Consider the following 27,872-nt stretch of genomic DNA (forward strand, 5'->3'; position numbering starts at 1 on the left):
AGTCCGGGTCTCGGAGCGTCCCGGACCGCGGAGCCCGCTTCTCCCGGGGGTCGGGGCGGGGCGGCCCGGCCCGGGGCGGGGAACGCGGAGGAGGGGCTCCTCCCCAAGGGCCCGTGGCGGCCCCTTTAAATGCTAACGAGGGCTCCCCCGGGTTGGCACCTAGCAGCCCCGGCGGCTCCCCCTCCTCGCCCCGCCCCTTCCCTCCCCTCCCCCTCCCGGGCACCTAGAAAAACTCGAGCGGGCCATTTTCCGGGCAGTAAGATCGAGCGCGCGCGCCGCCCCGACAGCTCCAGCCGCCCGGGACCAGCCCGCGCCCGCCCCTGACGCCAGCCCGGCCCGCTCCGAGCCCCGGGCCCACTCCAGCAGCCGCGCCGACCCCAGCACCAACCGCCCACCAACCGCCGCGGGCGTCCGAGGGAAGAGCGACGGAGGGCGGCATGAGCGAGGCGGGCGAGACCACCCCGCAGCCCCCGGCCCCGGCGGCGGCCCCGGACCCCGCGCCCAAGAGCCCGGCGGGCGGCGGCGGCGCCCCCACGGCCGGCCCGGCCCCCGCCGTCCAGGGCAGCGGCAGCCCCGCCGGCGACGCGGCCCCGGCCCCGGCCCCCGCCCCGGCCGCCGCCCCGGCCGCCGCCTCCGAAGACCCGGAAAAGAAAGTTCTCGGTGAGCCCCCCCCCCCGCGCCGCCCCACGTGGGGGCCCGGGCGGCAAGCACGTGCCGGCCGGCGGGGCCGCGCGGGAGGGCGCGCGCGGGAGGCCGCGGAGCCCACGGGGCCCCGGCCCAGCCGCCCCTCCACGTGCTCCCCCGCTCCGCGTGCCCCTCCCCCAGCTCCCTTCCCCCGGGCCCCGCCCCGCCCCGCCCGCGCACCTTGCCCGTGAGGGTGGAGCTTCCCGGGACCCGCGCGGGAGCCGCGCCCGGCCCCTCCCCTCCCGGCGCGCCCCGTGGACGCTGTTTAGGGAAGCAGCGTGGAGCCGCGGCCAGGTGTGCGCGCTCGCGAGTGGGTGTCCGAGCCGGAGCCCGCGGGAGGGAAGTGAAGCGTGCCCCCCCAACAACCAGGCTGGAGCGGCGCGCGGGCATCGCCCGCATAGACGCGTTCCCCGGGGCCAGATAACGCTTGTGCCTCCGGACGGGACTGAAATCCCGCGCAGACGCCCCCGCGCGCCCGGTGCGGTGGGGGGAAGGCGGCGTGCGGAGGTCATCCGGCCTGAAAGGCCGGGGAAGGGGGTGTCCGCGTGTGGGCGCGGGATGCACCCACCCGGGGGCCCTTTTTCTCCGTGCCCATCGGTTGGCTCCCTTCGGCCACACAGGGAAGTGACGGTGTTGTGACAGTTGTCAGCGAGTTCGGGGCTCAGCACACTCTCAACTTAGCAGAAACTACAAGACCAAGTAAATGGATTGAAAAATAAAACCCTCATAGATTGTAGCTTTTGGTGATAATCACATTTGGAAAGGAAAAAGTGGCGTATTTGACACTAGAGGAAGAATGTTAAACATTGTCATCCTGGTTATCCTCAGCCTGGATGCTAGGATAATTGCAGTTAAATTACGGATTATTTCATTGTATTTGAGGTAAGAAGTTTGTGAATCACTTAGATGGGTGAATTCAGACTAATGGCATTTTTCCTCATGTCTTCAGATTTACTCCTAAATAGAAAGAGTTTACGCTTCCTTTTCTCCAGTCAGAAAGGTAAAGGGGTTGTTATTGGCTTAAAACCCCACAACTCTTTAAGTCTTTTATTGTAGGGATGATTAATAGATACATTCAATCCAAACCATTGAATTGGTGTCATTTAGAATAAGCCTCTGATTCAGTGGGATTGCTATACAGTGTATGTAATTGTATTCATTACAGAAAGGCAATACCACTTAGGTGGTACACAATAAGACTTATGTGACTTTCTAACCTTGATACATTCCCACACTGTTTAGGACAGACTAATGTGAGAGCCAAAAATATTAATTTTTAATCTATGATTTAATAGCATATTCAAAATATTCTTCTAATTTTTTTTAATGACACCTCACTTAAGTGAAATTTTCAGACTTATCAATAGTTTAAATTTCTTACCTAGTACTTGTTTAGATTTAGGAGTTTAGAATGAATTTGTCATGTCTGAACTGCGGCCTCTTTTGCCAGCAGAAAAACAGAAAATGAAATCTTTACCTGAATTACTTTTAGGTTAGGTCACAGGCATGGATATGACTGAGATTGGAGGCAACATTATTTCTTTGGTCTTTACTTAAATCCTCCTTCAGTTGAAACAGGAAGTGAACTCTGCAGTAATACAACTGCGAAAAGCATATCAACATGAATGCATTATAATCAGCCTGATTGAAACTCAGAGTAACAACTTGATGCAAATTAAAAAAAATTAGTGATTTAATACTAGAGACCTGCATTTACAAACTTTTTAGTGAAGAATTATGTAGATTAGTTATCCATATATAGACTATTTAGCAGTTGGCCTGTTATGATGCCTCAAGCTTTCTCATCCATTAAAAGGATAATTCTCTGTAGGTGACATAGAAGATTTGTGATAGTTTCACTTCTTGTTGATACTGCTTTAGGTCAATTTGTGCCTGTGCTTCTGAAAAAATATATCCTTCTGATATGTCCTGAATTTTAATACTAGTTTGTTGAAGTTTTAATTAAAATAGCACACTTTTTCAAGAGGCAGATGTTTGATGTAATGTAGAGTTGGTTTAAAAATCTTAAAAAGGCCTTGAGGCTAAGAGGAGTGAATAAATAAAAAAAATGGAATGTGACTATTTGGAGAACTGGTTATCTTACTATAGTAAGAAACTACCTAAAGCTTGGTAAGTCGTTATATATAATAGTTAAGCAGTGGTGGTGATGATAGTTGTGAGAGGAGTAGGAGCAGGGGATGGGCAGCAAATTTGAGGGAGTTAAGAGAGCTGTTTTTTACTTAAGTTAGCTTATAGGGAGAATATAAATTTGATTCATTTAGGAAAGGCCTTCAACACAATGTCTTGTGGTTTGGGTACATAGCAGACAGTCTCAATTGTGGTCTCAGTGACTCCTGTTTGGACTCTATTTGGATAGCACTTTCTGTTGTTGTACCAGCTATGAAAATGGAGGTGTTGTAAGGTGTTAATGATATCAAAATGAGAAAAGATAGATCTTGTTAGTTCATTTATCTCTTATCTGAGTGTACTCTTGTACTTTAAAATATTTAGATACTGAACATAATTAAAGAGCACTTTTCTGTATTTTTTCTTTTAGTCACTATCTTGAATAATCTAGAAATCCTTTTCTGTTGAATGAATGCTTCTACCTAGTCTCTTTTTGTTAATTTTCTTCTGTCTTTTGTGTTTAAACTGATAATGTTTTATCCTGTTTGGTAGGTTTTGAATAACTCTTAAACTTCCATTAAGGGAATCCTTATTTGTTTTGTAGACTATCAACTAACTATCTCCCTTAATCTCACTTTAGCCACCAAAGTCCTTGGCACTGTCAAGTGGTTCAATGTCAGAAATGGATATGGTTTTATCAATCGGTATGTATTTTAATTTTATAATGGCTTCTGGTGCTGCCAGTAGTTTTATCAGATATTTTTATTTAAGACTTATCAATTAATGATTGTTAAATTTTTGAATGCTATAAAAAATGACCTGCTTAGTAAGTGTTTTTAAATATTGTTTCCTAAGAAAGTGAAGAATAAATTTAATCCTTAAGGTTATCTCTAAGGAAAACTGTTTTAAAAGATAAAAGTGGGAAGAGATTTTGAAATGGAAGGAACTTATAAAGGTTACCAAGTTCAACTCCCTCAGTTTATATGTGATGAAATGGAGGGAGGCCCAGAGAACTTAAATGACTTAATATCATAAAACTTGTAGGGGCAGAGTTGGAATTAAAATCTAGGTGGTAGATTCAATATAAGTATCTTGCCAAACTATGTTGTCTTTTGCCCTCAATTGGAAGGGGATTTGGGGCTACTTGGATAGAGTAGCACTGAGAATATAATATTATTTTTGACATTTTCCCTGTGGTTTCCCACCCCCCCTCCCATTTGGGGGGGCTGTTTTGAATATCAGTGTAAGGAGAGCCTACCTCACAGCTGTGCCCTGTCCTTTTGACAGTCTCTGTGCTCCCTTTGCTGAGAGAACAAACTAGAGCTCCGGTTACAGACCATGTGGGGTATAAAGTGAAGGGAGAAGAGGTGCTTGTATATGTTGTGTTTTAAAGTTGAATCTCCTTCCACTGATTGTGTGTTGAAGCAGAATTGATGTCAAGGCTGACATTTGGGACTAGCTTTTGGTGTTAAATGTTGACATGAGGCATATTAAGGCTTTTAAGGGTAGGGTGATTCCTAGGGGACTTTGAAAAAAAAAATCTTTGTTATGTTCTTTTACCTTAGAAAGAATTGTTGCAATATGACTAATGTGAAGATATGTTTAACATGATGGTACATGTATAACCTCTTTCAGATTACTTGCTGTTTTGGGGAGGAGAGAGGGTAGGAAGGCAGGGAGAAAAGTTTTACAAAAATGAATGTTGAAAAATATCCATCCATGTAAGTGGAAAAAAATAAAATCACTTGTTTAAAAAAAAAGATCTTCTTATTTTCTTGTTCTTTATGAAGACAATCTTAAAAAAAAATTAATCCTGACTTGGTATTTGCTTTTTGTGTGACTTCTTTCTTCCTTTTTCTTTTTTTTCCTCCCACAGAAATGACACTAAAGAAGATGTGTTTGTACATCAGGTAAGAGGGATAGATGATAGAGCTGTGGATTATCTCCTTGGCATAATAATTTTTTTTTCTCTTTTGCCCTCATGTTACTACTAGCAAATATCCTGTTTCAATTCAGCAACCACCTATTTGCCTTTCCTACTCAGCACTAGGTGTATAAGGACAGAAACTGAAACAATCCCTGTCCCTTTGAAGGAGCTTTAGAGTTTCCAAAGGTCTAGGTTTTCAGCTGTTTGGGACCATAGATAGATTTCAAGGGAATCCATAAATTAAATGGGTAAAAATTCATTTTTATTTTTACAAATGTCTAAATGGAATTTAGTATTTGCCTTCCCCAGATTACTGAAAGGAGTCCATGAGTGGGCCTCTGCTGGGTGAAGACTTGCTGCACACAAATCCTTGCCATTAAGGAACTTATAGTCTCCTAGGTGGAATGTGCCCAGATGTGTATAGTCTAAGCCAAATTGAAGGAGAGCACCAACATTGGGGAATCCAGGAATTGAAGGGAGAATTCTTGAATGACGCAGGATTCAGAGAGGCAGAAATGAGAGTGACTTGTGGAAATGGGGTGGGGGGTAGGAAGGAGATGAAAAGTGTGGGATTTGGAGAATGTCTTAGTTTGAACTCTAGAACCTAGCTTCTGAAGACTTAGTGGAATGAAATAAGACTGCAAAAGTAGGTGGGAGCTACTTAACCTGGAATGTCAGGATTAGGATTTGTATCTTATCCTGTAGGGCAGTGGAGGAGCTAATGGAAATTATTAACTCCTGCTTCAGAATGCTTTCTGTTACCTCTTAGCCCACTCTTCAAGTTGGAACATGCCCTTCCTTGTGGCCCTAACCCTGGATTTCTTCCTGGTCTTATGCTGAAGAAGCCATTCATTCGCTTAGCCAGTTGGTTGATTTTTATCTGTAGCTACAAATGTACATTGAAGGGACAGATGCAGACTAAAATCTAAGATCACAGTGCATTGTTCAGCCTTGTTGAGAAAGGTGAGGGTAGTAGTATGGTGTTCTTTCTGGTTACTTGAATTCAATAAATCATGTGATAGGAGTATATCCCATGGGCTTCATTTGAAAATAGTTCTAAATCCTCTGATGGTTAAGACTTGAGGAATAAGAATGGGCATGAAACACAGATCTCTTTGTTGCAAGTGATGTCCATCTCATAAATCATAACTCATAGTATTTGGGACTTGCCCGGATGGATGTAGAAAGAGACTCATCTTTACTTAGAAGAAAAGGGTTGTATTTTTTTAGAAAGTTTATGTGAATTGATTTATGTCTGAAATGACTTTTTCTTAGTCTGTGATGATAAGTAGTCTAGTGGACTGAGACCCTGCTCTGGAATCAGGATTCAGGGCCCTGGGCCAGTCACTTGACCTCTCAGAGCCATAGGCAATTCTAGCAGGCCTGTTTTGCTGGGGAACTCTACAGCAATAAAAACTCAGGTCTGGATGAAAAAATTGGAAAATTTAATAGTGATTCACTCTAGAATCTCTCAGTTCCTTGTCACCTTTGACCTGGTAATGTTCCATCCTGGTGAGGAGGAACATCAGTCTACTCTACTTGGAACTTCTTATTACCTGCTCTTGGTTTTGCTCAATACAACAGTTGAAGAATCCTGCTTTTGTTATTTCCTAAAAATTTATCCTTCATGAACCGAGTTGGATCTTTGCTCTTACTTGCTGATTCACAACTGTCACAAGCATGGAACTAATGAGACACCTCCTGGGTTTAGCAAAGATGGGGGGGGTGTGTGTGGAAATATCACAAGGCTTGTGCTGCCCCTTCCCCATTATGAAAGGGGAGATAATTTTATATTCTTGCCTTAGGCACAAAATTATTTGTTGTTCTTGAGACAACCAGACAGTAGCTCCTTCATCTCCACTGTAAAACCGTCATATAATCCTTTGTATATTTTCCTCTTGTCCAGGTGGAGTAATTAATATCTACCGCCCTTGGTTAATTTTTTTTCTCTCTCTTTTGTCTTCAGTTTCTTTTTTTACTTTTTCTTCTCTTTTGACTCAGCTACCTCGTTGATCTACCATCTCATTCTTCTTGCCCCCCCCACCCCGATTAAACTTTGGGTGAGGAAAGTGTACTGTACATATGATATTTCACATCATATTCCTGCAGTCTGCCTTCTTTCAGTATCCTTAATGTCCTTGACTTTTATGTAGCAGTTGTCATTGTCTATTCCCTCTTGAATATTTGGCTTTGAGGATACTATACTTTCCTGGTTATTCTCTTCCTACCACTATAAAAAGCTCATTTTTGTCTGCTTTACCCAATAAAGTGGGTAGTCCTCAAGATTCTATCAGGAGTCTTATTTACTCCCATGATTTCACTTCCCAAATCTATATTTATAGCTCTGACCTATCCCCAGACTTAATAGAAGCATAGATCTACTATTTGGAAGAGATCTCAGGCCCTGTAGTCTACCCCCTCTCCCATTTTTCAGAGAAGGAAACTGAGAACCTTCCTTCTACTACTTGTATCTTAATCTGGCCTTAGGACATTGTTTCTGGAATGTCCCACTTCAGATTGAATATGTCAAAATAGAGTGAATTTAACTTGTTACCCCCAAAACTGCTTTTCATTGTGATAAAACTTTCTGTCTGGAGCTGACTCATCTCCCTGTTGACAACTTTGGTAATATCTTGGATTCTGTTTTCTTATCCACATATCTAATCCAATATTATGGTCCCATCCTCTTCCATTCATCCTTTTCTATTGCTATTATCCTAGGGGAGTCCTTTCTGTATTATTGTAGTAGCCTTCAACTTCTATCTTCCGACACAAATTAATATAGCAATAGTATGGGAGATAGTTTTCCTTCATCAGAAACTAGAGCATATCATTGCTATTCAAAAACTTTTAAATGACTTTTTTTTTTTTACTGAATAAATAGTAAGTAAAGTTTAGATTTCTTTTAGAGTGCAATTTTAAGGCCTATTGTACCCTGCCTTTACTTTCTAATCTTATCTTTCCTCTGCAGTCCAGCCAAATTGGGTTACTTGCCATTCCTCTTACATATTTAGCCCTAACTCTTCCTTTCTTTGCTCCTTCCTGTCTCTGTGACTGGAGTACTATCCCTGTCATGCCTACTGTTTGTTGAAAACCCTGGAAGACAATATGGTGCAGTGGAAAGAGCACTGGAATCAGGGAATCTGTGTTGAAAATTTGCATTTTGACTTTCACAGTCTATATGACTTTGGGGCAAGTCCTTAGAACTAACTTCATTTCCTGTTTAGAATTTAAATGATGGTATTGTCCTGTAAGGTCTATTCAGGTTCTAAGTCTCAGAATTGACATTTATAGATCACTTGAAATTGGTCAAATTATTTCATTGGTCTGACTGTAATGCTTCTTTTTGGAACCATTTCCAGTCTACCTAGAAACCTTTTATTGGACTGATCTAGTGTGGCTTCCTCCTACCTCCCAAGGCCTACAGTCTGTAGGAGGTGGATATCCTAAGTAAATATAGCACTCTTGAAATTGCCTCAGATATTCAGTAAGGAATATCCCGAGTTCTCTGTCTGTTGTCCACTTTTGATTTGCCTATAAAAAATGATCTGATTACAACCCCTCCAAGGCTGTGACTCATCCAGATGTGTTCAAGCCTGCCCAGTTTAACAGGAAAAAGGAACTAAGAGGCAGGGAGGGGTTGTTATTAGAATAGTTGCTGCATATGTATAAGCACATATCCTGTCTTTAATTGCTTATTCTCCCCCCCCCCCCCTTTGTGGGTGATGTCTCTGCCCTGTTGGCTAACTCTCCCCTTCACTGCTCCCTCCTACTTGCAGAGGATAGGGGAAGGTCTGGATTACACATGCTTAATCACTTTAAATAAGGTTGGCCTAGTTCTATGGAAACTGGGCCTCTGTTACTCTACAGGTTACACAGTAGCTTTTCAAGGGAGAGTTAGGACATTAAAGGAAATTATGTTTTCCCTTCTCTCTTTTCCCTTGCCATATTGAGGGTGGTAGGATGGAAAGAGAGTGAGAATTTATCCAAAAATAATGTTGAGCCATTTTGACTTGTGGTTATAATATTTTAGTTATTCTGATCATTTAAGGGAACATTTAGGAATGGGAAGCTATGTGGTATGGTTAAAGTCAAGGAGACAGGAAAATGAGGAAATTTATAAAATGATACTTAAATTATTTATCATTTCTGTCTTCTCATACAACTTTTAAATGAATCCAAAGAGAAGAATGGACAATAGGGTATTTTCTCAAACTTTCTAACCCTCTCTATATTTTTTTATTCCTCTGATATACTTTTTACAACTCATTTTGAAGTGTAAGATTGCTTTTTCTAACTGTAGATAGGAAGAAACTCCATTAGATTTCTTCCCTAATATAATATACACTGACCAAATACTCTTAATAAAGGAGGCTTCATTCTAGCTGAAGAAATCACCAGGTACGATTTAAAAGGCTACTTGTGCAGCATAAAATTGTTTAAGAAAGTACTTGAACAATTTAAGCCTATTTATTGTAGTATGGATTTTTTAATATAGGAAAAATAAATGTCAGTCCTAGTTATTATGCCTATCAAAGTGAATTTGAGAAGTGACACTCACTTAAAAAACTTAATTATATGTTAATCCCTTGCTCTTTTATCCTTATTGGTAACTTTTTAAATATTAACCACTGATGTTCTTTTAAAAAAAAACTTCTCAGAGAAACAATTTGGAATCATGGGGGCAAAAAAGGGGGAACTATTGATATGTTTTTCTCTCAACAGACTGCCATCAAGAAAAATAATCCACGGAAATATCTTCGTAGTGTGGGTGATGGAGAAATTGTAGAGTTTGATGTGGTCGAAGGAGAGAAGGTAAGAATAAATTTATCATTTAAGTCTTCTCTAACTATGTGATTCCTTATGGCTAAGACACATCTTTTAATTATTTTCTTGTCCCCTTGGCAATATCTTCTTGACCAGAGAAGGATGATTTTAATTATCTGATATTCTCTTCAGCTTTTTAGAGAAACCACCCCCTTGTGGAATAATCTCTAAAGTGGTGGGTTAGATTAGAAATAACAGTGGAGTCCTCAGCCCTAGCCTATGTCTTAGGTGAAACAGTAATAACTTGAAGGAACTTGAAAAAGGGGGGTGGGGTGGGGAGAATAGGGTGAGTAGGAAAAAGTAGTTAGAAGCTAGAGTCAGGAACTGAACTGTGTTGGAGGGAAGCTTCTTGAATCAGAAAAAGCCTCATGTAAGATTTGGTTCCTAAACTGAACTTTGAAGGATGCTAAGGATTCTGAGAGGTAGAGATGAAGGAAGGAATTAATCCTAAGCATAAACAACCTGTGCAAAGGAACAAAGGATGAACTGTCATGTGTGAATTGTCAGTTTGTATATTAGTGTATGTGAAGGGAATAATATATATTTAAACAATCTATATGTCAGAGCATGAATGAACTTAAATGCTAAGCATAGGGATTTTATTTGATTCTAGAGTTTATTGAGGGAGGGTACTTGCATGGTTTTGAAATATCATTTAGTTGAGAAAAGAGACACCAATTACTAGTCTGTCAGTAGGCCAGCTATGAAGGTGTGAAAGAGAGGTGGTGGCTGTTAGGGTTGAATCAAGAGTTGTGAAGAAAACTAGAGTTTATCCTGAAGTGGAAACATCACCTAAGATGGTAAGTACCCTTCTTTTTTTCAATAAAGGCCGAAAAGGTATCTATTTAACAGGGTTGTCAACATTGCTTTATAGCTTTTTAATGTCAAATGTTGTGGATACCCAAGAATCATACTATGTACTATTACTCAATTGATTATGAAATTGTACAATGATAAAACTACTAAATTTTTTTGGGGGGAAGTAATACATTGTTGTACCTGTAGAAAGTATGTTAATTTCAGTAATTTTTTTTTTAATTCCACTCATTGGTCCTATAGGTTGGGAATCACTGTTGGAGAAATTATTAATTTAGATGACCTGAGGTCTATTCTAATTCCTGAGAATCTTTTATGTTTGTGTGTCTCTTCACAATAATGTTAAAGTTTCAGTTCCAATTTGTAAGGCAGATGAAGCTCAGAGGTCACTCAACCTAGCAGATGGGCAAGAGGGTGAGGTATATGTAAGTCTAGGTCTCAACTAGGATGGATCTACATTCCAGACTGTAGCTTATCTAGATTCAAGGTGCTCTCACATATTTTAAAACTATTTCAGTTTGTAAGTGGTTAATCCATATTATCCACATATCTATATTAATCTCTTAATGCCATTGTTGCTTTCTAATGGTTTGTTAAAAGTAGAATTTTATTTTCAGGGGGCAGAAGCAGCCAATGTCACTGGCCCAGATGGCGTTCCTGTGGAAGGTAGCCGTTATGCTGCAGATCGGCGCCGTTACCGACGTGGTTATTATGGCCGGCGTCGTGGTCCTCCTCGTAGTGTGAGTAGTCACAGAATCTCAAAGCTAGAAGAGATCTGAGGGCAAACTATATCTAAATAAAAGTCCTGATGATAGAAAACCTACTATCTTGTGAGATGGCCATCATCCTTCCCTTAGTGTTTTCTCCCGGCTACACATCCCTTTGTTCCTTTAACCAGTGCTCATGGAATTAATGATCATAGCCTTATCATCTTGGTTACTCTCCTGATGCCCTCCAGTTTATCCATGTCATTTCCTTAAAATTTGATACCCCAGTATGTAACATAATCCAGTGTTAGATGTAGTCTGAACAAGGCAGAGTATAGTGGGACTGTCAGCATTATTTGTTTTATTACATCCTAAGATTGTTACATTCATTTTGATTACCATATTATTTATTTGATTCATATTGTACTTGTAATTTGCTGAAGCTCACTGAGTCCACTGAAAATCTTCTTTAGATTAACTTCTGTGTAGTCATACCTCCTTTTTAGAGATGACTTTGTACTTATCACTGTTAACATTTTATTTATCCTGGTGAGATCTTTTTGGATTCAGCCTGTTAATTTTCTCTCCTACCTTTGAATCATTTTCAAATTTCTTCACTGTTGAAGAATGAGAAATCAAAAAAAAAAAAAGGTTGTATTTACTTGTTATTTATGAAACTGTTGTTTGTCTTTCCTTTTCTAGCATTTTACCTATCATCCCTTTTAGTAATTCTGGAATTTCACTAGGAGTTTGAAGTGAACATTACTGGACTATAATTTACAGATTCTATTTTCTTTTCTGTAAATAAGAACAAAATTTGTCTTTACAGGTTTCTAAAACATTTATTAATTGATGAGTTTTCTCTGTAACCACACTGATCTCTATGTAACCTTTCAGTCAAAATTGTTTTTTTGTATGTTTTTTGTATCTGCAGGATTTTGTTTTTGAGTTTTTTTCCCCCTTTGGGACCGGCTTAGGCTTTTGTAATGTTAGTGCATGGGATTTCAGCTATAACTTTGTGTGCATGTACAATTTGATGCATTATATGCATTAATCACTACTGTTAGACCCTAGATTATCTGTGAATACTTGGAATAGGAGAGTATCAGATGACAATTCATTGTTAGGACTTGCCAGGTCTTGGAGTCTAGAGGATCTGAGTTCAAATAGCTTTAGGTACTTAACTAGTAATGTGACCCTGGGCTGCTCACTTAACCCCAATTGCTTCCCCTCTCCCCCACCCCAAAAGAAGTCTAGCCAAGTAAATCTTTGTAGAAATCAATTGCTAGATTAGATACCATTATTGATTAACACACAGATTTCAATGGGGGGGTGGGGAGGCAAATTTGAACATTCGTATGTTCTTCCTTGATTAAACATTGATAATTTCACCTTATTTAATATCATTTAAGTAATATAGTTCTACCATTCCACATGATGTGTGTATTTGGAGGTAGCATGAGATGAAAGATATCAGTTTGCACCTAGCCTTGTTTTAGGGACCAGTCTTTTCTCTGAAGATACACTTTAGGCTTGGTGACTTCTATTAACCTGTTCAAAGATGATATGCTTATTGAGTATGTCTTGGAAATCTGCTGTGGAGAAGACAGTTTTAATCATGTAACTGATTTTTACTCATGCATTTTTTTTAAAATGACCCCGACTCCTACACATAATAAAACTATTTCAGTATCAGTCTTAAAGATTATGGTAATTCTTTGATAGGATTCTGTTTCTTTCAGTTTTGATTTGGAAACTCTTGGAAGACATGCTATACTCTTTTATATTTATCTGAAGAGATCAAAGGTAGCCCAAGTTCTTAACAACAACAATAATAATAATAATAATTTAACATATATCATACACACCCACACACACCTGTTTTGAAGTTTCCAAAATACTTGGGAATGTTACTTCATTTGATTCTCCTAATAGTTCTTACATTAGTGCTGTTATCCCCATTTCACAAATGAGGAAAATTGAAGGAGAAGTTAAGTGACTTCTAAAATGATACAGCAAATGGGGCAGCTAGGTGGCACAGTGGATAGAGCACCAGCCCTGGAATCAGGAGGACCTGAGTTCAAATCCAGCCTCAGACTTAATAATTACCTAGCTATGTGGCCTTGGGCAAGCCACTTAACCCTATTGCCTTGCAAAAAAAGAAATGACACAGCAAATGTCTGAATCAGGATTCAGACTCAAGTCTTCCTGATTACTAAGTGCATTGCTCTATGCAGCATACCATCCAGTCACTCATGATCCTAAGTACCCAAGGAAAAATCAGAATTTGGTTTGGAAATATAAGCAGAGTTGTTTTTAGCTCTGTAAAGAATCCAGGGGTGGCTAGGTGGCACAGTGGATAGAGCACCAGGCCCTGGAGTTAGGAGTAGTTGAGTTCAAATCCAGCCTCATACATTAAATAATTACCTAGCTGTGAGGCCTTGGGCAAGCCACTTAACTCCATTGCCTAGCAAAAACCTAAAAAAAAAAAAATCCAGCAAATAGCTCAAAGAATTAAGTTATCTGCTAAGTTACATTCCATCAGAAAAAGAGTCATGCTATCACCATTATTCCAGGATCCTAGAAGTACCCTGTTAGAATATTTCTCTAATTCTTATGGATTTATTTTATGATTCTTTATTCATTATCTATTCTCCCTTGTGTTATACTGTTTTCTGTTTTGCCTTTTTCTTTCCCTCTTCTTCATTCACTTCATCTGCAGTCTTGAATTTTTCAGGTTTTCCTTTGTTCTCTCCCTTCCTAATCCAATACTCGTTAAAAAAAAAAAAATCCTTGGGGCAGCTAGGTGGTGTAGCAGATAAAACACTGACGCTGGAGTCAGGAGGATCTAAATTCAAATACGATCAATCTCAGACACTTGCCAATTCTTAGTTCTGTGACTTTGGGCAAGTCACTTAACCCATTGCCTCACCAAAAACAAAACAAAAAAGCAAAAAAAAAAACCACCAAAAAACAAAACTTCACTCTCTTACCCAGTAGTAAGAAGAGAATTATCTCAATAAAGTTGATTGAGAAGTAGGAACAAAACTTATTTCTTTCCTAGGTCTAGACTATGAAGGTTCTCTTGCTACTTTAGAACTTTAAAAAATCCTAAATCTCTGGTAGCCAAATTCTTTCTTTTATGGTTTTGAGCACGTTTAAAATACAGATTTAATAGTTGGGTCTATTTTTTGTTTTAGCATCCTTTAATAGAAGAAATTTCTCTTATAACATTTTCTTTCATTTCCTATTCTGAAGACTAAGAAGACCAGAGAATAGTTGGGGATTTTTGATATCTTGGATTGTATATATAGAAAATACTGCTAAAATTCTATAAAGGGTATGGACTGACTTTAAATAACTTAAAAAAACTAATTGCAGTATTTTAATAACAGTATTTTTTTCTTGTATTGGTATGTTGTAGAATTTACTTGTTTTGTCATTTTTGCAAAATCAGGATTTAAGATACATCTTAAAATGTCAAATAATTGAGTTGCACTTACAAAAAGTGAATTCAATCAACCTTCAAGTTCCATTTTCAACAGTTGTTTTTCACATCATTACAATGGGATAAGATTTGGTATGATTTTTCTGCCTAAGCTACAGTGTAGCTAGACTAAGAATACTTGATTAACATGCTTACATTCTTGTCTATTAGCTTAACGTGGAATTAAAACTTAATTGTGGTACTGTTGGTATAGTATTTCAGGAGTACTTGGAATGAGCAATTACATATTTATCCAAAATAACTATCAAATCTACCATGAATTACTTTCATTTTTTTTTTATCTACCACTGCACTTGCATGGATTGGATGTAGTCTACGCTTGTCAGCTTGGATGCATAAGGTGACCTTTTCTTGAATATATGAAACTTCTCTTTCTTGGGATTCACTCTTGGTAGTCTTTGCTGCTATCCTTGCCTAGCTTTCTTCCCTGCTGTTCTGATTCTTTGCATTTCTTTGCTTCGCTAGTACCCTGGGGAGGAGGAGGAAGGGAGTGGCAGCAGTGAAGGATTCGATCCCCCTATCACTGATGGGCAGTTCCCTGGGGCTCGGAGTCAGCTGCTACGCCGTCCACAGTACCGGCAGCGGCGGTTCCCGCCATACCACGTGGGACAGACCTTTGACCATCGCTCACGGGTCTTTCCCCATGCCAACAGCATGCAGGTAAAATGACTCCCAAGTTCTCATTGCCCTGCGGCTGCTCTTACCCTTCAATCCTTCCTGTTTTACCATCCTTCTCCTACTGTTCTCATCTTCCTCCTCCTCCAGCTGGCTGAGAGCAGAACGTTTTCTATGCCCCTCCTGAAAGCTACAGAATAGATCATAGTCTTTGGTACTTCTGCATGGCCATCTTATCTAATAGTATATCTATAAAAACAGTAGTGCTTTTAAAAAACACAACTATATGAGTGAACTGCTTTTGGATTTGCTGAGACTCCTTAGGTAGGAAAAAACATTGTGTGGACTAGGGTTGCAGTTTCTGGTATGTTTTCTATCTCTGATTCTTTAAGATCCATTTGGATTGCCTTGAAGTGATTTGGTTTCTCTCCTTTGGCTGTATCATCACCATCAGTGTTTACTCTGTCTCAGCCCATGAAACTTGCATCTTTTTTTTTTCTTTTTTTTTTGAGGTGAAGAAAGGAAAAAATAATAGCAGATAGAATGAAGATCTTTTTTTAGTTCTTCAGAAAAGTTTTATCTCTGAGGTGTTAAGTTTTATTGATGGGATTGGGGAAAAGAGAAAATACTAGCCTCTGGAGGAATTATCATAGAGCTTGTGTAGAAGGTTTCTAAGAGGTGGAGGTGAAAAGAAAATGCATTCCAGATTTGGAAGAATCTATGAAAAAAAACAAATGATGGGAAATGGAGTATCATGTAGTGAACAGGCCAATTAGGCTTGAATATAAAGCATGTAGAGGAGATTAATATGTAATAAAATTAGAAAAGTGGGGCAGTTTGGTGGCAGAATGGCTAAAAGTCTTGTCCCTGGAGTCAGGAGGGCCTGAATTCAAATTTGATCTCAGACACTTAATACTTAGCTGTGTGACCATGGGCAAGTCTCATTGCCTTGCCACCCCCCCCCCCAATAAATAAATAAAATTGGAAAACTAATGTGCAACCTGAGTATGAAGGGTTTTAAATACTGCATAGAAGCTTTTTGATCAGGGAAGCATCAATTTGGCATCTTTGTTAGGGAATATATTGGAGCCAAAGATGAATTAGACTAATGGGCAGGTTATTGGAATTTTGTAGTTCATTTATTCTAGTTGTGTCTGACTCTGTGGGACTCCATTTGGGTTTTATTTGGCAACAATACTGAAGTAATTTGCCATTTCCTCTCCAGCTCATTTTTCAGATGAGGAAACTGAAGCAAACAGTTAAGTGACTTGCCCAGGGTCACATAGCCAAATTTGAAATCAGGAAGATGAATCTTCCTAACTCCAGGGCCATCATTCTACCCACTATACTGTCTACCTGCCCAAACTATTGGAATAATATAGGTCTAGTTCAGCCCAGACCTGAACTAGGATGGTAGCCATGTGAGTGAAAGCTGGAAGAAATAAAAATAAATAAACATAAGACAACTGGGAAGGTTTGGGCACGGGTCTTACCATGGATCTGGGTGATGATGGTACCCTTGAGAAATAAGTGAGAAGGAAAGGTTTGAATGAAGATTACTTCTAACCTTCTAACTTAGTCCTTGGTACTTCTGCATGGCCATTATGTCTAACAGTATATCTATAAAAACACTAGTGCTTTTAAAAAAACAACTATGTGAGTGAGCAGCTTTCAGGTTTGCTGAGACTCCTTAGGTAGGAAAAGATATTGTGTTATTTCTAACCTTCAAAGGGTAGAGATATCTACAAAAGGAAATTACATTTTCCACAACAGAAAATAATTACTAGGATGGAAATTACGAAAACCTTTGGGGGCAAAAAGTTACTTCTTTCCTTGAACTGATTTAAGAAAAGAAGAGAAATTCTGGGTATAGTTTGCACTAAATATTTCAGAGAGTTCAGTAGATCTAGTGGGATGGAAATACTCAAGAATGAAATGTTGAAAATAAAAAGGGGAACATTTAGAATGAGAAGAAAAATTACCTTTTACAAAGAACCTTCATGATCAGGGGTTTATTAACCAATTCACAAAATAAATGAATGAAGCATGGAAGCAAAGCCGGGGGCAAAAAAGAGGCATAAGAGTAAAGCCATGTTGGGAGAAAGAGGATACTTTAAGAAGAGAAGCTGCTTCTCTGCTTGGGTTGGACAGGATGATGGATGATAACTGAAGAAGGAGCTGGTCAATTCTACTGTTGGTTTTTTTTTTTTATTGAAGATAAAGTTCATGTGAACTAGAAATGGTAAAATAAAAATGACCAATCAGGAGACACTCTGCCTAGATTAGATGAAACATTATTTTGAGCAGGTAGAATTGCCAAGCACTGTTGATAGTTTGAAAGAACATTGAAAATAGGAGACATTACAAAATTTAAAGACAAATGTTCTGATTTTCAAAAAGAGGAAAACGGAGGTCTGGAAATTCTAGATAGGCCAGTGCGTTTTGACTTTGATCCTTCAATTCTTGAACAGATCATTAAGGATAAGTTTGGTGACATTTAAAAGGGAAACAGTTATGAAATGGGACCATAATTATTTTGAGAACAGGTTGTGCCAGACTAATCTCAATTTCCAGGAATAGGAAGGTGATAGTTTCACTGTATTCTTTCCTCATTAGTTTCTTTTGGAGTACTGTTTTCAATTGTGGGGGGTCATAGTTTTAAAAAGGCATTAATAATCTGGAGGGTCTACAGAGGAGGAAAACCAGTATAGCATAGGGCCTTCTGTCTCTGACTGTAGGATCAGTCGAAGGAACTAAGAAGAATTAGCTTGTAGTAGAGATCAAGTATTTGAAGGACTAAAATTTGCTGAAGGAATTAGATGTGTTCTGTTAAATACCACAGGGGAGAACCAGGAACAATGGTTGAAGGTGCAGAAGAGTCAGTTTGGGAAAACTTTTTTCACAGACAGAACTTTCCAAAAGTGGAATGAGATGCCATGATGGTCTCCCTTTTTTTAGAAAAATCTTCAAGCAGAAGTTAAATGAGAAGCTATAATATGTCTCTGCTTGGATAGATCAGTTTGTATTCTTCTTGTATATGAATTGGACTAGTTGGCTACTAGTTGTGTTCTTCCAACTCTCAAATTCTATGATTCTGTATGGAAGAAAGACAATATCAAAAGGGTTTTTTCCAAATGCTGTTTGAGGATATTTGTAGTTAGCAGGGAAAGGGCCAGTAAATGGAGAGAATAAATAAGAAAGGGATTGTTTGATTGCAGAGGCAAGATGCTGCAGAGGGTAGCTTTCTAGTACACAAGCAAAGAATTTGGCTTTAGTGAGGATGTTGAGAGAAATCAAAGATAAGGGCAAAAGAGGGCAGTAGTAATAGAGTGGAGGTTTGAGATAAGTATCATGCAAGAGAGAATTGACTGCAAATAGCTGTTTTTCTCAGGTAAGAGGCAGAATATGAGTGGAGAGGTAGGGGAAGTAGGAGGTTTGAGGAGAAAGGAAAAGTTAGTTTATTCAATAAGCATTTATTAAGTGCTTACTATGTTTCAGTTCTGTGCTGAACTATAAGAGCCCTTGCCCCTCAGGGAGCTTATATTCAAATGGAGGAAGACAACATATAAAAAAGGGAGCTGAAAAACATAATTGGAGTGGAAAGAAGAAATGTTTTCCTCCTTCAGATGGGACTTGGTGGTTATGGGGGGTATGGGAGCTGCCTCTGAGGGGTATGGCTGGTCCCAGGCCTTCTCCAAACAGATTCCATGAAAAACTCAATTGATGACAGAAGAGGTCATCAAAAGCAGAATCAGCTGACAACTGAGTCCTTAATGGAGAGTATGATATCAGGTCTCTTAGGAGGTTGTGATGGAGGGCCTAATTGAATCAGATAACAGATTTTTGATGGATCCTGTTAGCCAGCATAGTTGAGTGACTTCAAATATTACTATGAACTGTGTGTCAACTACATGTAAATATAATTGGACAGTGACTTTTCCCTTCAATCTCTTCCTATCTAACATGCATGTTTATGCTTTTTACATCTTAGTTTTCTTCTTCCCCTTCTATAGCAGCTGCCCCTGACAAGAATGCTAAAAATAACTAGCAGGCGACATATATGGGAAGACTTAGGACATGACACAGTAGATTTCTCCAGGGCACCACTCTGGGCTTCTAGGAAATGGAGATGGGAGGAGTCAGAGAGATTTGTCACGGACTTTTATTTTTAGTGAGTTAGTACTGTGTGCTTGAAGTCATCTACTTAGTATTTAGTATTTGCATAACACTTGTTTGCTCAGAGTATTTTTAGGTATTCCTTGCCAGACCTTTGAGGTGTTAGGTTTTATAGATGGTCACATGGACCAGGGCTTCTCTTTATTTTAATGGAAAGAACCTTGGACTTGGAGGAGACCTAGTTCACACCTTATTTCTGGTGTGAATAGCAATATATCTTGTGCTCACTTAATTGCAGAACCTCAGTTTTTTTAATTTCTGTAAAACGGTAGTAGCTACCTTTCCTCACAGGGTGGCTGTGGTGATTCATTGAGCTCAGGGTAAAGCAGCTTTGTGGATCTTGTCTTTATAATTGCCAGGCTTTTTATTGCTTATAGTCATATAGGAAATTAGTTGAACCTGCTCTTTAACACATGCTCATATTCTGAGCTTACTATCTTTACTTGTTGCAGTCGATTTGGCCTTTGTGTCTTGACTGGAAAAGCAAATTGCCCTCAGAATACTGGAAATTTACTCTGCAGTAACAAGAATTAATAGATCTCATTTCTCTGACCTTCCGCATTCTTTTCACTGATACCATGCCTTCCTAAATAACCTTGAAGTTTGCATCAGGTATGTTGTAGAATCTAATGTTCAGAAAAAGCAAGGTCATTGATTTCACATTTTATATCTGTTATGTGTGGGGCAGCTAGGAGGCACAGCTGATAGCAGGCCTGGTGTTATGAAGACTCTTCTTCCTTACTTCAAATTTGGCCTCAGACACTTTGTGACCATGGGCAAGTGACTTAACCCTGTTCACCTCAGTTTTTCCATTGGTAAAATGAACTGGAGAAGGACTCCAGTTTGTTTGCCAAGAAAATCCCAAATAGAGTCATGAAAAATGACCAAATAGCAACAATAAGTAGATCTAGACACCAGAGGGAGGGGCAGCCAAGAGGTCTGTACTTTGTCCCAAACCAATCTCACAGATGTGGAAGGGATGTCTGAAGTAATAACTTTGTTCAGAAGCCTGTACCTGAGACTAGAGTCCTTTTTACAATAGCCTCTACAAATCATCTGAGTTGGAAAATTAACCTGTTCTTCATCCTGCATGTGTTTTGTTCAAATTCTCTAGCCATAAGTATGTGATAACTTTCCCTATACAGTGTCAGCAAGGTTTAGAGGGAAAGAGTTGCTAGACTTGGGGGTTCAGAGACCTGAGTTTGAATCCTTACTTTGAAATTTGAGTAACCTGCTATGGGCCCCACTGGTTCCTTAATTTCCCCCTTCATAAGATGAAAAATATTATGAAATGACCTACTAGCCTTACAAGGCTATTATGAGTCAAGTACTTCATAATCATTTAAATATTATAGTACATACGAGCTGTAGTAGACATTGGCCATAATGCCGAGAGAAAAGCCCAAGCACAGTGTGCCATGAATCAAGGCTCAAGGCATGGCTAGGTGCTCCCATTATAATGCTGACTGTTAGAAATTTTTATTTGACTAGTTAAGAAAAGTCTGGGTGTTGTAAAATATTTTGAGGAGGGAGAAGAAATCTTTCTGTGGGATTTCAGAAATGGTTTATAATTATCTGAGTGAGATACTGAAGTAAATGAAGAATGGATAAAAAGAGATTGATAGGTTTACAAAACCTCTTTTAGTAAAGAAAGGAGATAGCAAAAAGGTCAAGTTTGACTGGACTGTGGTATGTGTGAAAAGAGTAATGTTATAAAAGTGAATTGGAGCTGGTTTGTGAAAAAGAGAAATTAGCATTTATTCTTGGAGTTAATTGGAATCCCATAGACTATCATTCTCTTATTTTGGAGAATTTGATCAAGGAATTAGAGATGCATCATACAAGACTGGGAAGCCAATTTAATAACTGATTTGGTCTTGAATGTGTGTTACATTTTTGCTAAATGTGGCTTATATCAAACTTTTGAATGAGTATTTCAGTGTAAAATATGTAACATTTTTCCTTTCCAAGGAGATTTTAGTTGGCATGTTATAGTGGAAAAAGCACTGGCTCTGAGTTTGGAGAACCTACGTTCAAATTCTGCATCTGATGTTTGATTTTTGGTCAAGACCTTCATCTTCTTGGACTTCTCTCTTTACTTGTTCATCTGTAAAAATGAAGAATAGGATCCTTAAGGCTGCTGCCTGATCTAGTTTTATGAGTCTCTTTATCTCTACACAACAAATGATTGGAGGATCATATTAATAGGAGCTGGGAAAAATAAGACAAGACTTGTATTTGAAACTTGTCTATTGGAGCCATCTTCATTCTGGAAGGAAGTCCCAATTTCAGTATATACCTCCATCCTTTTCTCTTGAGTCCCTGGTCATATTTTTATTTTAGATAGTTATTTTTTTATGTTTTATTTTATATGCACATATAGCCCATAATCTACTTTTTTGAAATGCGAGTTATTTTATCATATATACAAATTTTGTTTCTAATTGGATAGTTGGGTGATAATTTTTTCTTGGCATATAACTTTATATTCTGCCTCTTTTCCTCTGCCTGCCAGTAGTCATGTTATTTTATTATCAATGGTAATAGCTTTACAAGGTAGTCATTGACCTTAAGGTAGTTTGGGGTCTTTTGTATTTTAACTATATTTTTGAATCCTGCACTTAAGACTTCCCTGTCTCTGCTAGTTTTTTATTCTTTATCTTAACTTTTCCTAATTATGTCCATTTAGGGTGGTGAGATGGGGGAGATGAAGGATGGAGTCTCAGAAGGAACACAACTTCAGTCATCAGCACACCGGAATCCCAACTATCGTCCACGATATCGAAGGTAACAATGATCATCCATCTGGCCTTAGAATGGAGGGGCAAGAAATTATTGTGGGATTATTTTGTGTTGGCTTAATTGCATGATTTTCCATCTTTCTGAAAGAAAATTAAGGGCATGTTTAAGTAACAGGGGTTCCCAATGTCTCATTTTATCTTTCTCTATCCTACACTACATTTGTGAAGTGTGGGGAATGCAGATAGTGCCAGAGTACTAGGTTACTGAGTTTTTTCTAGTGACTTAATATTTGTAATATGAGAGAAAAATACTATAGCGCTATTTCATTTCCAAAGTAATTTTAAAAAAGATTACATTGGGAGCTTGATTACCCACATTTCAGGTTTTCTCCAGAGGTGATGATTAAAACCCATGCATACCTGCATATCTTTAGTTCCTGTTATCTGTGACTCTTTATGGAGCATCTTTTCTCTATTAGGTGTTGAAGGCTTTCTAGAGATACCAGTGAAGGGGAAGATCTTCCTGCTGTCTGAGCAACCCCCTCCCTTCTTTGGGACCCTTACAGCCTGGATGATGTACAGTCATCGTGGTGCTTGAGATTGATACCTCATTTTCATATTTGCAAAGTGATTTATGCACATGATTTCATTTGTGCCTCACAACAATGAGGTTAAAGTGAGGCATTAATAGTTACTATTATTCCATGAGGAAATTTGGGCTAAGAGAGGTCAGACCCAGGTCTCTGGCTACAAGTTCAGCACTTGACAGTTGTACTAAGCTTTCAAATCATTTCTCCTAATGTCATCTGTGTATTTTCTTAGATTCACTTTTTATTGATATCTTTTGGTTTTGCCGTCACCCATGTTTCCCCCCCATGTCTCTCCCAAAAAACTGTTCTTATGACAAAGAGGAAGAAGAGAAACCCTATTTTTTTTCCCATTACCTTGTTTTTTTCTGAGATCATGGTGTTTCATGATTAGCATCAAAGAGAGAATATTGGTATTAGAAAAGAGGAGTCCTATTATCCAGATTATGCCATGAAACTGAATGGGCATCCTATTGAGTAACTATAACTTATTTGGAGGTTTTAGTCTGTGTTGCACACATTATCTGACTATGCAGTGAACAGAGAAGTTCTGCAAAGGGAGAGTGTGGGGTGGAGGGGGTGGCATGGTTCCCACAGACTTATGTAGCCTAATTTCACAACTGTTCAAGGTAGAGACTGGGTGTCTAATGGTGGTCACTTGATTTTCCTAATCATAACTGTTCAGTAAGTGAAACCAAAAAACCTTTTTTTTTTTTTACCATATTTTAAACTTTTCTTTCACTTCTGCCAGCTTTTTTTAATGCTCAGATTTTTAAACAATTCCTCCTCTCTTTTCTGTAGTCCCATTCACTCCAGTGTTATTTTTATTAACATTTCTTCTGCAATCCTCTGCAGGGGCCCTTCTCGACCACGCCCTGTCCAAGCTATTGGAGAGACAGAAGACAAGGAGAACCAGCACGGGGCCAATGGCCCACAACAGCCATCAGTTCGTAGGGGTTATCGGCGCCCATACAACTATCGTCGCCGACCTCGTCCTCCAAATGCTTCTTCACAAGATAGCAAAGAGGTAAATGCAGGCTTAGGACAAGTAAGAAAGATGACTTTTGTTTCAGTTAGGCCTGAACAATAGAGATAAAGACTTTGGTTCTGACTCTGTGATACAGTGGGGGAGGAGCAGACTTTTTAATTAGAATCCTGTTTCTGCTGCTTCAAATTAATGTTGAGTTATCTAACCTTGGGCAAATCATATTGACCTCTAGACCTCAGTTTCTTTTATAAACTTGAGTGAGAGAAGAGACTAGATGTCTTTTTAACTCTTACCTTTTACCATACAGTTTCAGATCACTGTCCTATGAAGAAACTACATATTCAAATGATAAATTAGGCTAAATGAGTTTAAGTACCTTGGCAGTCTAAGGAAAATGTCAACTATATCTCAACACAAACACCATAGATGCCTTTTCCTGCTGAAGGGCAGAAGCATTATTTGTGTCACATGGGCAGAGAAATTATGATTTTAAATTCAACTGAAATGTGTTCCCACTGTAAGAAAGATTGCAAAGCAGTTATGTTCTCCATTCTATTTAAATTTTACGACATTACTTTGAAATTCATGATTTTTAATACCTGCACCTGGTAATTAATAAATTCAATAGAAACAGAAGACGGATAGGAACATCAGAGTTTATGCAGTCTAGTGCCTTCCCTTTTAAAAAAATGGATACCTTGTTTTTTTCCCTCAAAATTGTCACTGCTTCTGAAGAGCTAAACAAAAAGGTGGTGAAAAGTTGCATGGTAGGGTGCAGTGTAAGCAGCCTCTAGCATATAGCCAACTAGGAAATCTTAGGAATAGGAATAAAGGATGCAGTGAATGAGGAACTAGAGGGAGACAGTTAGAGTTCTCCACTGGTATGCTTAGGATGTGAGAAAAAAGGGAAGAAAATCTCTGGCACACTGGGTGGAGTCCCTATGACAAACTTACAGGAACATATGGATGAAAATTGCTTAGGCATGTATGAATGGCAATCTGTATCATAAAAACTCTTGAGTCAATGAGATCTTAGATTACTTTAGTATTTAAGTGATGGAATGCCAAAAAAGCATGGGAATTTGGATCTACGGATTTTAATTCCAATTTTCATAGGTTTCTGGGGCCTCTCAGGAAATGGTCACTCCTCTGTAAAACAGAGGTGTTGGAGAAAATAATAGCTAGGGTTTTATATAACGCTTTAAAGGCTGAAAAAACACTGTCTCTATGTTAACTCTTGATCCTTACAGCGACCCCCAGAGCTGAGTGCTCTTAGCCTCAGATAAGAGGACCCTGAAGCTTAGAGGGTCACAACCTGGGAAATGTCTGAGGCTAGATTTGAACTTGGGTTTCCGATTTCAAAAATTTATCACTCTAGTTTTGTCTTTTTTTCTCTCCCTCTTTATTCCATTCTTATAAAAGATAACTACATTGATATAAGATTTATCTGTTTCAGCAGTATATTTCCTGATTTATCACTGGAGAACAATCTCACCTTTTTTGCACACTGAAAAGTTTGTTGATGGTCCAGATTTTTGTCACATAGCCTCTTAATTTATAAATGAATGACTAGGCTTATCTTTTAGAACTAGAGTTGTAAGTAGGAATTTTTGTACCCTAACTATCCCTATCCATGTAAGAAAGGCTCCCAAATTAGGGAGGAGGCTGCCCTAACACCATTGCCAAGGAAATTAGACCCCCTTGTAGCCTCCTATTTAAATTAATTTTTGATAACTAAGCATTAAGTTCATGTTTGGGAAGATGATTTGGCCTGCTGTATCATTTATTAACTTTTTTAGGGTTGGGGAATAGAGGTGTGGGGTGAAAGAAGTTTTTGGAACAAGCCCCTCAAAAAACAATCTTAATACCATGTTAGGAATCATTTAATCCAACAAAAGCTGTTGGGATCAGAGAAAGAGGGTCTGGATTTGTCTATGTCTCTCCCTACCTTACTGATCACAGACCCAACCTGGGGCCTTCCCTGCTGTGTGGACTGCCCTCTTTCCTTCTGCTCCCCCCCCCCCCCCCAATTTTTCTTTGGAGGAATAATTTTTCACTCTGGAGCAAATTTCTTGACTCATGGGTAAGTGCTAAAGGCCAATATTGCCCTTCATAGTGGATAAATCTATTTACAGTACATTTACTTTTCAGATAGCTAACTCTTAAATAAAGCATGTCCTTTTTTAAGGGCAGCAGCATGACCTAATTTCCCCCATCTTTTCTCTCAAGGTGGCTGAAGCACCAACTGAAAACCCTGCTCCAACCACTCAGCAGAGCAGTGCTGAGTGAGGGCTGACTCTTTGTAGGCACCTTTACCATTGCAGGTAAATGAAACCAGAAAATGTCCTGTCCTGATTTCATCTGACTATTCTCAAGTGTGTAAACCTTTCAGAAATTAAATCTAGTTGGAGTTCATAGGCTGAACTTTTGGTTTGGGAATAGTAGAAATAAAATGAGAGAATATTTAACTGTTTGAATTTCTTAGCGTAGTTATGGGGGAATTACATAAATAGCTTAACGTGTTGCTCTAAGCTAAATTTGTTCATTAAACTAATACTATGTATTACAGCCAATGTTTTTCTTTATTCTTCTGACCCCTAGTGGCCAATTGTGACTTAATGAATCTAATCCTTAAGTAGAGGGGAAAATGCTATGATTTTTTTCCTAAGTACTCTGAAGTATGACTAATAGGTAGCATTTTATAAGTGCCTTCTTTGTACTCGACTCTCTGAAACAATAGTGTAATAACCCTGCTCAGTTTGGATACAATTTGTAGGTGATAAAATTGCCCTTTTGGGGAGAAGGAGGCAGGAGAGTGTAAGATACCTGTGTATTGTGTTTCTTACTCTACCATAATTTTCACCATAAAATGGGAAATTTTGGTGAAACTGCTATCCTAAGATTTTTTTTACCTTTTTAATTCATATAAAATTGTTTTGAATATAATATCTTACACTTCAAATTTGCATTATAAATTATTTTTTGTACTAGCTGAAAATTTGTCAGAGGAACTTTTCCTATACTGAGTTAGTAAACAATTTCTTAAGTGACTTTTCAGATAAAGCCATTTTCTCATGGAAAGCAACTACTGAGCTTTGTAAATGTGTTTTAAGCAGCAACTTTTTTTTAAAAAGTAGGAATAGTTTTAAAGTTGAAGTTTTTTATGCATCAAATGATCATATTTTTTATTTTCATAGTGTTTGACTCTTTTGTGCTTTTGTGTTCAGCTATTTGAACTTTGTTTATTTTACAGGTATACTAAAACAAAAAATGAAACCTTGCAAACCCTTTACCAACACCAAAGAAACATCCAAGCAATAAAATGGAAGAATAAAGTAACCAAGATTTTTGAGAAGATCAGAACTTTTTTATTCTTAAATTAAAAACATGAAAAAAAATCCTTACCAGCAACCTGAGATCCCAAGAACATCTGCACAAAAGATAATAGAAAAGGAATATCCTCCTCTATTTCAGCAGCAATTGTGGTTTTTTTCTGGCTTTACCATTTTGCTATTATTGAATTGAAAGAGAAAATTTTGGCACCAATTCTAAAGGGATGGACCCCAACCAAAGAAATTATAGTAAATGCTTTGTTTTTATTTTTATTTTTATGCTGGTGCTAAACCTTTACAGGTGTGGTTTAATTTTTTTTCTTTTGCCAATCCTGTATTTTCAGGATATGGGGAGGAGAAATTTCCTGCTTTATATTATGTGAACAACTATTGGAAAATGTGCAGCATAAGTGACCTTCCTCAGAAATAAAATGATTTCACCCTCTGAGGGAACAAGAGATCTAGCTTCAGTATAGTTCTTTTGTATTGGATCTCTCTTCTCTTACTGAAATCAGTACTTTTGAGGTGCAACAATCATACTGTGTTACTCTATGGGCTATAAATAGACTAATAAGAGACACTTGAGAGGTACTCTAGGAAAAGACTGAAGGAACAGTGACATTCAGTCACCACTTAGCCAACTTGTAATCCTGCTTTTGATCATGGTCTGTGAATCTTGGTCGATGAATCCTAACCAAATCAGTGAGATGAGATGAATGATTTTAGTCATTAATCTAGTAGAAAGATTGTGGTGTGTTTCTGGTTCAGGGTTTTAACCAGAGATTAAGAAGAACAACTTTACTGAACTTTAAAGATTTTGGGGGAAATTAAGGCATT

General features: G+C 38.8%; 1 protein-coding gene across 2 annotated transcripts; it reads left to right on the plus strand.

Annotated features, from left to right (window-relative positions):
• The first annotated feature begins 223 nt into the window (after positions 1–223).
• On the plus strand, positions 224–27,493 carry YBX3 (Y-box binding protein 3). Of its 2 annotated transcripts, XM_074194580.1 has the most exons (10): positions 224–660; positions 3,452–3,515; positions 4,688–4,721; positions 9,464–9,553; positions 10,999–11,121; positions 15,062–15,256; positions 22,077–22,174; positions 23,571–23,742; positions 25,933–26,027; positions 26,957–27,493. In XM_074194580.1, exons 1-9 carry the CDS (start codon positions 438–440, stop codon positions 25,990–25,992), a joined length of 1,059 nt encoding a protein of 352 aa, XP_074050681.1. In that variant the 5' UTR covers positions 224–437; the 3' UTR covers positions 25,993–26,027; positions 26,957–27,493. The 2 variants fall into 2 exon arrangements, with proteins under 2 accessions (XP_074050681.1, XP_074050682.1); XM_074194581.1 differs by lacking the exon at positions 15,062–15,256 and having other exon boundaries at positions 226–660.
• Positions 27,494–27,872: the final 379 nt, after the last annotated feature.

The sequence above is a fragment of the Macrotis lagotis genome, chromosome 7, assembly GCF_037893015.1.
Source record: "Macrotis lagotis isolate mMagLag1 chromosome 7, bilby.v1.9.chrom.fasta, whole genome shotgun sequence".
Taxonomy (NCBI): domain Eukaryota; kingdom Metazoa; phylum Chordata; class Mammalia; order Peramelemorphia; family Peramelidae; genus Macrotis; species Macrotis lagotis.